This window comes from Quercus robur, chromosome 1 (genome assembly GCF_932294415.1).
Source record: "Quercus robur chromosome 1, dhQueRobu3.1, whole genome shotgun sequence".
NCBI lineage: Eukaryota > Viridiplantae > Streptophyta > Magnoliopsida > Fagales > Fagaceae > Quercus > Quercus robur.
Window position 1 is genome coordinate 42,073,693 of NC_065534.1, and position 14,385 is coordinate 42,088,077.

Here is a 14,385-nt window from a genome sequence, read left to right on the forward strand (position 1 = left end):
GCACTCCTCATTCCACTCAAATCCTTTCCACTTGTGTCATAGGAGAAAAAATGGCCTGCATCTGTCTGCTGAGCGCGAGATGAAACGGTTTAAGGCAGCTATCATACCGGTAAGCTTCTGGACCTCTTTAGGGTTTCAAGGAGGCTGCAAGTTATGAATGGCTCTTATTTGATCAGGGTTAACCTCTATGCCTCTGTGAGTCACCATATAACCCAAGAATTTCCCTGATCCCACTCCAAATGAACATTTGGCTGCGTTCAGTCGTAGCTTGTAATTTCTCAGTATCTGAAAAACGTTGCCGAGGTTTTCAATATGGTTGGGAACCAACTTGCTTTTAACCACCATGTCGTCTATGTACACTTCAACGCTTTTACCCATTTGCTGTTCAAACATCCTGGTCATCATCCTTTGATAGGTTGACCCGGCATTCTTCAGGCCGAAAGGCATCACCTTATAGTGATAATTCCCAACTGGGGTGACAAAAGCAGTCTTCTCCTGGTCTTCGACAGCCAAGGGTATCTGGTGGTAACCCTGAAAGGCGTCTAGAAAACTCATTCTAGGGTGTCCGACAGTTGAATCTACCAACCGGTCTATCCGGGGCATAGGGAAGGGATCCTTTGGGCAAGCCTTGTTTAGGTCTGTGAAGTCTACGCAGACCCGCCATTTCCCGCTCTTCTTTTTTACCACTACCGTGTTGGCTAACCATTCGGGATAGAAGACCTCTTTGATAGCTCCTGCTTTCTTCAATCTTGCGACCTCTTCCCTTACGGCGTCGGTATGTTCTTTCGACGGTCGTCGAGGAGCCTGCCTCTTAAGTGTTATAGTCGGGTTCACATTAAGGTGGTGGCAGATGAAATCTGGGTCGACCCCGGGGGCCTCATAGGGGTCCCAAGCAAACACATCTACATTCCGTCGGAGAAAAGCAATCAGTGTTGACTTCTCCTGGGGTGGTAGTTCCGAATCGATTTGAAAAAACCTCTTGGGGTCAGATCCGACAAGTACTTTCTCCAACTCCTCACAGTTCAACTCCATGGCCGGTCCTCCACTACCCGCAGTTGGGACCACAGTCATTAATTGCTATAAGCCGTTCTCGGCTGAAGTGGAAGGTTTGTTATTCGGCTGTCGTGAGATTGCCGACACCATGCATTGTCCAGCCATTCCCTGGTTCCCTATTATTTCTTTGATTTGACCCCCTGACGGGTACTTGACTTTTTGGTGCAAGGTTGACAACATAGCCCCTAGTGCATGAAGCCATGGCCGGGCCACGATAGCTGTGTAGGGGGAGTATGCATCTACGACAATGAAGTCCACTTCTACCACGTCTAAATCTGTTTGTATAGGCAGCCTGATCATGCCCTTCGGGATGACGATTTTCCCTTCAAAGCTAACCAGGGGGGAATCGTAGGGCAACAGGTCCTCCTGCTTCAAGTTCAGCCCCTTATACAAATCAGGGTACATTACCTCCACGGCGCTGCCTTGATCAACCAACACCCTCTTCACGTCATAACCCCCTATTCTGAGCGTGACGACTAGGGCATCGTCGTGGGGTTGAATAGTTCCCTGCTTGTCTTCCTCCGTGAACCCGATTACTGGCGTGGCACTCACTCTGGCTCTCTTGGATTCCCTATCGTCTGGCCCAGTTGGGAAACTGCTTACTGACATTACCCTGAAGGGGACAGAGCCTGTCCTTCCAGGTGCGGCGAGAATAACATTAATCGTGCCAATGGGTGGCCTCAACGTACTTTGTCTGGTTTCATTGCTCGATGGTTCCTGCCATCCTTCTGGGCGATGCAGCAGATGCCTCAGCTTCCCTTCTCGGACGAGCCGATCTAAATGGTTCTTCAGGTTTCTGTAATCATCAGTGGTGTGACCCGGCTCCTGATGGTACGCGCAGTACAGGTTCTGATTGCGCTTCAAAAGATCACCAGCCATCTTTTTCGGCCACTGAAAGAAAGGTTCATACTTCACCTTCTCTAGGATTTTGTGAAGAGGTTCTCGGAACACAGCATTGACTACCTGAGCCCCAGTAGATCCGGACTGCTCTATATAGTCCCTTCTCGGCTTGTTACTGTTGTTAAATCATTCCGACCTGAAGTCCCTCCTCTCCTGAGGGACGACCTTCGCTTTACCTTTCCCTATCTGCTGGTCCTTCTCGACCCTTTTGTACTTGTCAATTCCCTATCTAGGATTTTGTGAAGAGGTTCTCGGAACACAGCATTGACTACCTGAGCCCCAGTAGATCCGGACTGCTCTATATAGTCCCTTCTCGGCTTGTTACTGTTGTTAAATCATTCCGACCTGAAGTCCCTCCTCTCCTGAGGGACGACCTTCGCTTTACCTTTCCCTATCTGCTGGTCCTTCTCGACCCTTTTGTACTTGTCAATTCTGTCCATGAGCTGGCGCACGCTGGTGACTGGCTTTCCAGTGAGGGACTTTCTTAAGCCATGTTCTGTCGGCAAGCCCCTTTTGAACGTACTGATGGCGACGTCATCATAATTCCCCTTTATCTCGTTATACATTTCCCAGTATTTATCCGAGTAGGCCTTCAACGTCTCTCCTTCCCGCATGGTCAAGGATAAGAGGGAATCGAGGGGCCAAGGGACTCTAGTGCTGGTGATGAAACGGGAACCAAAAGCCTGCTTCAGCTGTTTACAGGAATCTATGGAATTCGGCTGGAGGGCATCGAACCATCTCATCGCCATGGGTCCCAAGCTAGATGGGAATATCTTACACATTAACGCCTCATCCCTGGTATGGACGGCCATCCTCTAATTGAATTGGCTTACATGCTCCACTGGATCGGTCCGACCATTGTATATAGCAAACGTTGGTTGATGGAACCGCCGAGGAAGCACTGCACTCTCTATTCTACGTGTAAACGGCGACTGGGAAATGCGATCTAGGGCCTTACTCATGGCATCGTTGGCCAGGCCTTGGTAAGATGGGCTTTTGTGGTTGCATTTACGAGGCCTCTCTTCCTCGTAGGAAAAGGTCTCGCTCGAAGGGGTTCTTGATCTTCGCCGGTACTCGTTATCCTCGTCACTGCTAGTGCCCGAGCCGGGTGAAGTACGTTTCTGCTGTGCTCGGCGCAGCTTTTTCTTCAAATCATCAATCTCTTGTTGTAAAGCCTTTCGATCGTTTTACTTATGGGATGCATGATCCTTCCCTTTTGAGTGGCTTTTACTCGTGTGAGAGGTGTTCACACTGCCCTCACGCTAATTATCTTGGTCTTTCCCTCATTCGATATTTAAAAAATTGTCCTGCCGTTGAGAATCTGCACGTCTAGTTTGGCGCGGGCCTGATCCTTCCATTTCTTACTATTTCACTTGTCGAGACACAAATTCTTCCCACAGACAGCGCCAATTGTAAGGGCGGAGTTTGGGGCCCGGGCCCAGCAAGCAGGCGATTCTGGCCCAAAAGACCCTCAACAATGAATTTGTAGAGAGTGGGTCGTAGAACTAGGTCTTGACAGAGTAAACGTAATTGTTAGTAAGCCATGCAATCATTTGAACGTGAGGACGTTTCATTAAGTTTCCTGGGATAACAGTCCATGGGACTATATCTTATGCTTTGTTTACAGAACTTCTCTCTCTCTCTCTTTTCCTTGCTCTTTTCTCTCCAGTTTTTCGATCCCCTAGTCATGGGGATTTTCTTCTCTTATATAGCACTCTTTAATTGGTTATGGCCCTACACTTGTTAACCATCTGGGCCTCTACTTGAGTGTCTGTCTCATAGGACACCCCCCCTTTTTTGTGAGTTGCACTGGCCAAGATAATACTATTCTCCTGTCTTTTCTACATTAATGTGACTGGAAAAGTAGCTTCCTTGCATTTAATGCGGCAGTTGTGGTTGCCCCCTGAGCGTCTAGCATTTCCCCTCGATTTGGGACGATTTTCCACCATGTGAAGGGTGTGCGTTAGACTCCCATTTGGTGCATCTGAGGAGACACTCCTCCTCGGACGCCTCTTAAACATGCCCGGTCCGGCCCAACAGGGTTGGGCTGGAAGTCCTCTGGCCATGTCTTCACTTCCTATTATGGCTGGGCTCCGCATGGGTACCAAGGCCCACTGTTGACTGATGAATTTTACCCCCACATATAGTATTGTCACAATATTTTCACAATGAATAATGCTAGGAACACGCTCATTCTTATACCCAAATTCACACCCTGCTTATGTGTCAAGTCTTAATTGAATTTCAACATCTTTAAGTACATGTGGTGGACTGATGTGAAAGTGTTGAAATCCAATCAAGACTTAACACATAAGCACAAAGTGTAGATTTGGGCGTGGACATGCATGTATCCCTTGCATTACTCTTTCACAACTGTTGAGGTGTCAGTTCTTTATATGTTAAAATAAAATATAATAAACTTATTGTGGAAATAATTTCATGTGTAATCAAAATTATTATACATACATTACACCAAAAAAAAAATTATTATACATATGACATTAACATTGTATGACATACATTTTTTATATATACGGTTTCATACTTCTTCAAATAAAATTCTATCTTAATTTTTTTACTCAAGAGGCAACACGTGCCTTTCATGTGCCACCCAAACTAGTAAAGGGTTATAATAAAATAATAAAAGTATTGTGGAAATAATTTCATGTGTAATCAAAATTATTATATGAATGACATTAACATTGTATGACATACATTTTTTACATGTATGGTTTCATACTTCTTGAAATAAAATTATATTTTAATTTTCTTACTCAAGAGGCAACACGTGTCTTTCATTTGCCACCCAAACTAGTAAAGGGTTATAATAACAAAGACAAAGTTTAGTTACAAAATTGGCTGTAGCCTACCTTACTACATATTTTGAAAATATAACCATTGAATTGCATGTTCTTTATACTCTTAATACACATGTCCTCCCCCCCACCCCCCCTGGCCTAAAAAAAAATACACATGTCAAATTTTGTGTCAATCAGATATTATTTACTATATGATCAATAAACTTATATATTTATAGATAATTTTAAAATACAAAAACTTGCAATATTAAAAAATTTATTAATGACATAGCTATTGATTTTTAATTTTTTAAAAATTTTGCAAGTGTGGAGAATATAAGAAGAAGATTTCATCCAACAATGGATTTGTCAAAATTCACCTCCAATAAAAAAATATTAAATAAGATTATAATTTAAGACTATAACCAATTTTGTAGTTAAATTTTATCCTAATGACAATGTAAACTTTTTTTTTTTTTTTGTGAGAAACAAACACACACACACACACACAAGGGGGAGGGAAGGAGGTTCTAACACAAAGGCACACCATAATTCCACTCAAAAGTCATGGTAACTTTTAAGGGAGGGTGTGACAAGTTATACTACACACAACACACTCTCTTAAACAATGTGGGACAATTACCCATTCTTTTTTTTCTTTCTCTTTTTTGAGAAACAAACACATACACACATACATAAGGGAGGGGGAAGGAGGTTCTAACATGAAGGTGCACTACAACTCCACTCAAAAGTCATGGTAACTTTTAAGGGAGAGTGTGCCAAGTTATACTACACACAATACACTCTCTTAAGCAATATGGGACGATTATTCATTCTTTTTTTTTTTTTTAGAAACAAATACACACACACACACAAAGGAGGGGGAAATGAGTTCTAACACAAAGGCACATCACAACTTCACTCAAAAGCCTTGATAATTTTTAAGGGAGAGTGGGGCAAGTTATACTACACACAATACACTCTCTTAAGCAATATGGGACGATTATTCATTCTTTTTTTTTTTTTTAGAAACAAATACACACACACACACAAAGGAGGGGGAAATGAGTTCTAACACAAAGGCACATCACAACTTCACTCAAAAGCCTTGATAATTTTTAAGGGAGGGTGTGGCAAGTTATACTACACACAATATACTCTCTTAAGCAATGTGGGACAAGTACCTTTTTTTTTTTGAGAAACAAATACATACACACACATAAGGGAGAGTGAAAGGGTTTTAACACAAAAACACACCACAACTCCATTCAAAAGTCATAGTAACTTTTAAGGGAGGGCGAGGCAAGTTATACTACACACAACACACTCTCTTAAGCAATGTGAGATAATTACCTTTTTTTTAATTTTTTATTTTTATTGAGAAACAAACACATACACACACATAAGGGAAAGGGGAAGGGTTTTAACACAAAGACACATCACAACTCCACTCAAAAGCCACAGTAACTTTTAAGAGAGGGTGGAGCGAGTTATACTATACACAACACACTCTCTTAAGCAATGTGGGATAATATAAGAAAAAGATTTTATCTAACAATAGATTTGTCAAAATTCACCTCCAATAAAAAGATATTGAATAAAGTTGTAACCTAAGACTACAATCATTTTTATAGCTAAACTTTATCTTAATGACAATGTAAACTATCCCAAGTAACCCGATCCAAAAAAAAAAAAAAAAAAAAAACCTATACCAAGTAACATTTATTTTGAATCTAATTACTCTCGTGTCCTAGTAAAATAGTACATTACTTTTAGGGATCAATTAGGTGTATGTTTTTTCGTAACATATTTTCTAATACTCATTTTACACACACTCTCACACAATATCCACAATTTCAAACGTTTTTTTTTTTCTTTTTTTGCTGAAACAATTGTAAACGTTAATTCACATATTTTAAAAGGAGAAAAATATAATGGTTATACTTTACATTTAAAACTCGAAAAAGGGATGTGAAACAATGAAGGCGAGAGAATCATTACCTATCTTTTTCATAAATGCCTATTTAAGGCTACAGGTAGATGTTGCTACCGCTCTCCTCCAAACTCCTTTTCGGAAATATGATGTATTTTGTTGCGACCGCTATTGATAAATTTCATTGGGTGATATGTTGCATTAATTCCTTAACGAAACTGGCCCAATATGTTGCAACCACTAACTCCCTAGCCAAATTTTTTAATATATACTATCTTCCTCACACGCGTTTTATGCGTACAATGAAATTCTTTTTTTGTAGGTTTTCTTTTTATAGGAATTTGGGTAGTTTTTTTTCATTTTTTAAGAACATGTGGTAGTATTTTTTATAGGAACATGAAGGTAGTCTTAGTTGTATATACATAGAGTTGTAGGAAGTTTTATAGAATATGGGGTAGTTTTTTTTTAAATTAATAATTTTTTTTATCAATTTACGATTTTAACCTTATTTTTATGTTTTAGAAATAAAGATAAGTTAGTTAAATTATGAGTATTTTTGAAAAAAAAAAAAGATAATAATTAATTTTTTAAATTCTCTTAATATAATTTTAAAAAAAATTTTAAAAAAAAAAAGAAAAAAGGGAAAGGGGGGGGGGGGGGGGGGGGGAGGAGAGAGGAGAGGTTGCGACCACTAAAAGACCACTAAAGATAACAGGTCCACAATTGACAATACACGTTAAAAGGTACCTGACAAATTTTTTTTTTTTCCCCCCTGAATATCTGACAATAAAAAGAAATTGCATACTATGCGCTTTGTGGACAACTTATTATTATAATTCAGGCCCACTATAATCGTCCACTGCTGCAGAACCATTGAATTAGGCCCCTGGCCCTGTAAAATGGAAAAAGAGGCCGCGAGGACTTGCTCCTAGCAGCCATGAATAAATAGTGGTGAACTGTGTATTATTTATGTCTTACCAAATTTTGATGACTCTTTAGTATTTTAAATTGTGTAAAACTTTTTCCTCAAAAATTTTTTTTTGTATAAAACTTAGATAAAATTCTTTACCGTGTAATACATTAAGTTTTTTAATTAAATTAACCAAGCAATGTATTGCGCTGTTTATACTTTATTGATCAATACAAATACATATTTGAATTTAATTTAATTGTAATTAAAAAAGATAAAGTTATTTATTTTATTGGTTAATGTAACAATATTTTTATTTTAATTAAATAACCTAATATATTGCACCTAATGAACTGTACTAAAGTTTTACCCTATTAAAACTATTGTTTGCTTAATATTTTCTTTACCATTCTTTTTAGGTAGAGTAAAAGGAGGAACTTTATAAAAGATATAGCATAAAGATTACTTCTTTAGTATTTGTTTGTGTAATATTTTGCTAAAAATTGATTAAAGCATAGTTGTGCCTAGAAAAAATAAGACTTTACATAAGAAAATTAGCTAATAAGTTAAAAGAACAAATTGTTGACACACAATTAACATCTTTTGAACCTAGTATGTGTTGAACAGAAAAACTGTATACATCTGAAAAAATAATTAGATATTCAAAAAAGTTAGGAATCCAAATACCCTCAATTAAAATAAAAAATTTAAGTTGATATGGTGTAATTTTTATGGCCGGTTTTTTTTTTTTTTTTTTTTTTTTTGGAGAATCATGGCCGGTTTTAATGGAATTGTCCTAATGGCAATGGATCGAATGTCTAAAGGGATTGGTTAACTTTCTTTTCTTTTTTTTTCCTAAAGTGATTGGGTAATCAAAATAAATAGGCTACAATAAAAATTTTAAAACTTAATAAATTAAAGTGACAGACGAGCAAGTTGGTGGATGTAAATTAAGTTTTTTGCCCAAAAAAAAATCTTAAATTTATCCTCCTACTCTTCAAATTATATCAAATGAGTCCTTAAAAGAAAGACTGACATTAAAAGGCACGAAACAAGAACAAACGGAAACGGGAATACAAATAAACCAAAACAAAAAGACACAGAACAAACTTCATTAAACAGCCAAATTCTTAGTTAAAGCAGATGCCATGCCACTGTCGAAGGCAGGTTACAGGGCAAAATCAAACCATATTCAGAGGAGGTCATATTATTTTATGGCTGATTGTTACGAAAACCAACCTCGATACAAATGGCAAAATAGATATAGTCAAAATAAATTAAAACAGAGTATGGAATATGAAAACTGAAACAAATAAAATCTTACTTGAAAATACTTCTGTCTTTGATTAAAACTGAAAACTTCTGTCTTTCTTACAAGTTTTGAAAATAAACATTGTCTGAAGAGTTACAAGATTACAAAGTAAAAATCTGTAAGGGGTTACAAGATTATCTGTCTAAAGGGAAGGTTTACAAGATTACAAAAGGAAAGTAAAGTACAAAAGTCTTTCGGAGAGGGAAAAGGAAAGCTATCAAGTCTTTCTAAAGGTTGGACCTCGGAATTAAACTGGAAACTTAGACCTTAGAACTGGACCTAAAGATAGAAATTTTAAGTTTACCAATAGAGACAGACAGAAAAAGAGACATAACAGTTTTAAATACTATTGAGTTATCAGGTAATGAGAAAACTGACAGACATGTTAATAATACTATTTGTCATAAATGCAAAGGAGACGGACATACTAAAAAACAATGTGACAGACATAATAGAATTATTAAACAAATTAGTAAATTAGAGTTTGAGAAAGATATAATAAATGAATTAATGGAAATATTTAATGTTAGTAAAAAAGAAATAGATCAAGTAAAGAAAGAGTTAAAATCAACCAACCCACTTAAAATTAATAAAAGAAAAAGAAAACAAAAAGACATAATAATAAAACTGACAGAAAATCTACCGAATCACCATAAAGACAAGAAAGAATATTTATTAAAATTGAAAGACTCTATAGAAATACCTATTGCTTGTATTAGGTGTAGGAAATATAGACACCATGTTACAAAATGCCGAAAGAAAGAGAAAGAAAAAGACAAGAAAGAAAAGGTAAAAATGAAAATAGAACAAGATGGTGTAGAGATAAAAATAGTAGCTCTACAAGACTTAATGACAGAAGCAAAAATGGTAAAAAAGGAAACTAAAGAAATTAAAGAAGAAAACTCGACGAACATAAATGAACATAATATAAAAGAAGTTTCTAATCCCACAGACAGAAAATTTGATGATGATGATGATGGCAATAGACAGAATTTCTTAAGTTTAATTGACAGAGTAATTTTCCAAAAATGGCATACAGAAATTACTTTAGAGTTTTCTTTGACAGAAATTGCTTTGACAGATTTAGGTTTGACAGAAATTGCTTTGACAGATTCAGGTGCTGATATGAATTATATACAAGAAAGATTAATACCCTTAAAATATTATGAAAAACCATCTGAAAGATTAATTCAGGCCAATGGAGAAAAACTAATAATTAATTATAAAATACCTATTGTTCATATATGCCAAGATGGAATATATTTTGATACAGCCTTTGTTTTAATTAAAGACTTTCCTTCTAAAATTATTTTAGGAACTCCTTTTATGACTTTAATTTATCCTTTTTAGTGACAGATGAAGGAATTAAAACTAATATATTGGAAAAAGATATATTCTTTAAATTCATTGTACCACCTGTCTTGAAAGAAATACACTCTTCCAAAAAGGATACTATTTTAACAGATATCAACGAAATAGGAATCTATAGAACTGAAAGAAGTTTGTCATCTTTAAAGACAGAAATATTACTTGTTAATCAATTGATAGAAAATGACAAAAAGAAAGTTAAACAAGACAAGGAGACAGAGATATGTTTTTATTTTCCTATTGCTTTTTTGCATAAAGTCCAATCTACAGAAGAACTTAGTAGAAAAGGCATAAAAGACGGAAATATGGATACAATCTGTGGTAATCAATATGCATGGACTAATAGTATATGGATTGACAGATGGCAACTTGAGGCTATTGCCCCCACACCAAATATAGAAAACACTGATAGTTTAATAAAAGAAGCTTTGACAGACTCTCCTTTATTGATCATTAAAGAAAATATTAATTGTGGTAATTTCTTGAATAATGACAGATTTAATTTCCCAACAGATAGAATTAATTATAATCCCTTGATAGATTGTCCTATTAATGAAAGACTTTATGAAGAGATATATAGTAGTACATACATGGATAGAATCATACTTGATTTTAGAAATATTCTGAATCTCACTTACCTTGACAGATCCCATCATGACTACTTTAATATTGTTGCTACTCAGCAAGAGCACAAAAGTGTACAAAGAAAAGTTTGTTTTATAAATGTTGTTTGTTTTGTAAATGCTTTTCTTATAAAATATTTCAAAAGAATTTCACAGAAAGACATTGCCGAAAGAATTTCAAAAGAAGTTTTGCAAAATATTTGCTCCAAACATAACTCTCTTCCCAAAACCCAATTGCATACTATGAATAAAAGATACTCTCAGAAAGACAAGGGCAAGGCACCAGCGGTGCAACCCAAAGGTATCCGAAAGCCTTCAACAAAAATTTCGGATAAGCATGAAGGCGTCTCGTTAGAGACAATATCCCTTCAAGATACATTGCTAGTAGAGGCAATGTATTCATGTGGCGAGAAAAGTGTAATTCTGAAAAAAGTGCCCAACACTGATCTCATGTTTCAAGACGGAGAATTTACAGACCTTCCTTTTCATATTAAACTACTTCTTGATAATTTACAGGCAGCTTTTACCCTCAGACAGAAACCCTTATTCCAAATGACCCTTCAGGCTTTGGAATTACATCTTGTTAACACTGGTGCAGTTATTGAAGCACTTAGTTGTCAACTCCCTGGCAAGGAGGATGGAGATTCAAGCTCCACCATGACAGAATCACAGTCTCTAAAAAGCTATCTTATGGGAACAAGCTTTTCAAAGCTCCACCCTAAGATTCAGCAAAATATGAGACTTGCCATCACAGCTTTACTTCCTGAAATTCAACAGAAAATATTGACTCATAAAGCCCTAACAAGTTCTTATGACAGATGGATGCATCTTTTCAAGGTATTAGTTTCTACAGCAATTATTAGGACAGAAGATATGACAGACGATACATGGCTATCTCATAAAGCTACATGGTATGAAAGTTTTGGAGACGCAGACAGAGTATATGAAGGACTAGGAGACAAATACAATCCTTATCCGGGATTACTTATCAATACAGAGACAGAAGATCCAGTAATTTGTGATCCTTTTTGGCTATCTGAAATGTTAGAAGCAGGGTTTATCAGCAAATTAACCATAACTTCTGCAGATCAGATCAGTTTATTTCCTAATGTCATCCGAGAAGCAGCCGCACAGATTGGAGGACTTAATTATATGAAATTACTAATCTGGAGTACTCTTCCAGCCTGGGATAATAGCTATTATATGGAAGCTCAACCAGCCCACATTTTAGTTCTTATCCATGATTGGGGTTGTATCCCTGAACATAATTGGTATACAAGAGATACTTATTTATCACTTGATGATCCAGGTGCTCTGGCTTAAGAATGGTCTAATTTCATGAGTAACAAGATTTATGACGTACAGAAAGAATTAGACAGAGAAGGCTTCCACTTATATGGCGACACTAACAGGATAGCTGTATATGGTCCAAGACCTTCAGCAAGAAAGCTTATTGGGCAAAGAAAGATTGTTAAGGATCCCAGACTAATGACAGCAAAGGATCGTGGTCCTATTTACTGGCTTATTTCATATTGTGCTCTATGTAATAGTTATGGAGTATACCACGAGCATGATGAGGACAACTCTGATCTGCTAGATTATGATAATTACGCGGATACAGATTGATAGACAGATAGACAGAAGGCACAGACAGACAGAATACTATTTCGAACAGACAACAGCGACAGATCACTATTCACCGACGACAGATCACTATTCACTGGAGACAGATCAATATTCACCAACATGCATGAATAGCTTCCAGACAGATCCATTACAATCCAGAAAAAACCAGAAAGATATTTTGACAGAATATTATTCACATGCAGATAGACTATTATTGTTCAAGATAGACTTTTACTGTTCAAGATTCTACCGACAGATTAACTTGAGTTCACTTTACTTAACTCAGGTTACTTTTGAAGACTTACCATGGTTCACTTTATCTATAAATAGACAGACTTCGAAGACAGAAGACAGATCCAAATTTACAGGTCCAAATTTACAAGTCCAGATTTTAGGTCCAAATTTACAGGTTCAAAGATTAGGTCCAGTTCTAAGGTCTAAGTTTCCAGTTCAATTCCAATGTCCAACCTTTAGAAAGACTTGATAGCTTTCCTTTTCCCTCTCTGAAAGACTTTTGTACTTTACTTTCCTTTTGTAATCTTGTAAACCTTCCCTTTAGACAGATAATCTTGTAACCCCTTACAGATTTTTACTTTGTAATCTTGTAACTCTTCAGACAGTGTTTATTTTCAAAGCTTGTAAGAAAGACAGAAGTTTTCAGTTTTAATCAAAGACAGAAGTATTTTCAAGTAAGATTTTATTTGTTTCAGTTTTCATATTACATACTCTGTTTTAATCTATTTTGACTATATCTATTTTGCTATTTTCTTCCTTATCAACTATTTTATCATTGTTTATGCTTCCATATTACTGCTGTGCTCTCTCCTGGGTAGTCAATGGTATCAGTTCATTAGGTGGAACTTTATAAAAGATATAGCATAAAGATTACTTCTTTAGTATTTGTTTGTGTAATATTTTGCTAAAAATTGATTAAAGCATAGTTGTGCCTAGAAAAAATAAGACTTTACATAAGAAAATTAGCTAATAAGTTAAAAGAACAAATTGTTGACACACAATTAACATCTTTTGAACCTAGTATGTGTAGAACAGAAAAACTGTATACATCTGAAAAAATAATTAGATATTCAAAAAAGTTTGGAATCCAAATACCCTCAATTAAAATAAAAAATTTAAGTTGATATGGTGTAATTTTTATGGCCGGTTTTTTTTTTTTTTTGGGGAGAATCATGACCGGTTTTAATGGAATTGTCCTAATGGCAATGGATCGAATGTCTAAAGGGATTGGTTAACTTTCTTTTCTTTTTTTTTCCTAAAGTGATTGGGTAATCAAAATAAATAGGCTACAATAAAAATTTTAAAACTTAATAAATTAAAGTGACAGATGAGCAAGTTGGTGGATGTAAATTAAGTTTTTTGCCCAAAAAAAAAATCTTAAATTTATCCTCCTACTCTTCAAATTGTATCAAATGAGTCCTTAAAAGAAAGACTGACATTAAAAGGCACGAAACAAGAACAAACGGAAACGGGAATACAAATAAACCAAAACAAAAAGACACAGAACAAACTTCATTAAACAGCCAAATTCTTAGTTAAAGCAGATGCCATGCCACTGTCGAAGGCAGGTTACAGGGCAAAATCAAACCATATTCAGAGGAGGTCATATTATTTTATGGCTGATTGTTACGAAAACCAACCTCAATACAAATGGCAATGGCAATATCAATATCAATATCAATCAATCTCTTTCTTAATGGGAATGGCATTAAGTCGGCGCCACCTCTTTTCAGCTTAGAGTTGAGGCTAAGTTGGCCAACTGTCCCTCAGCCGAAATGATTATCGTCCAATGGATCTAGGTCTACACTCTACACCACATCCATCCCAAAGGGTCCAAATGCGTACCA

General features: G+C 36.3%; 1 protein-coding gene across 1 annotated transcript; it reads right to left on the bottom strand.

Moving 5' to 3' along the window:
- Positions 1-1,077: 1,077 nt before the first annotated feature.
- LOC126712227 (uncharacterized) lies at positions 1,078-1,932 on the bottom strand. Its single transcript, XM_050411480.1, has one exon. It carries the CDS (start codon positions 1,930-1,932, stop codon positions 1,078-1,080), a length of 855 nt encoding a protein of 284 aa, XP_050267437.1.
- Positions 1,933-14,385: the final 12,453 nt, after the last annotated feature.

Coding starts and splice junctions, on each gene's coding strand:
- LOC126712227 (XM_050411480.1), bottom strand. CDS start 1,932: ATGGCTGGTGATCTTTTGAAGCGCAATCAGAACCTGTACTGCGCGTAC.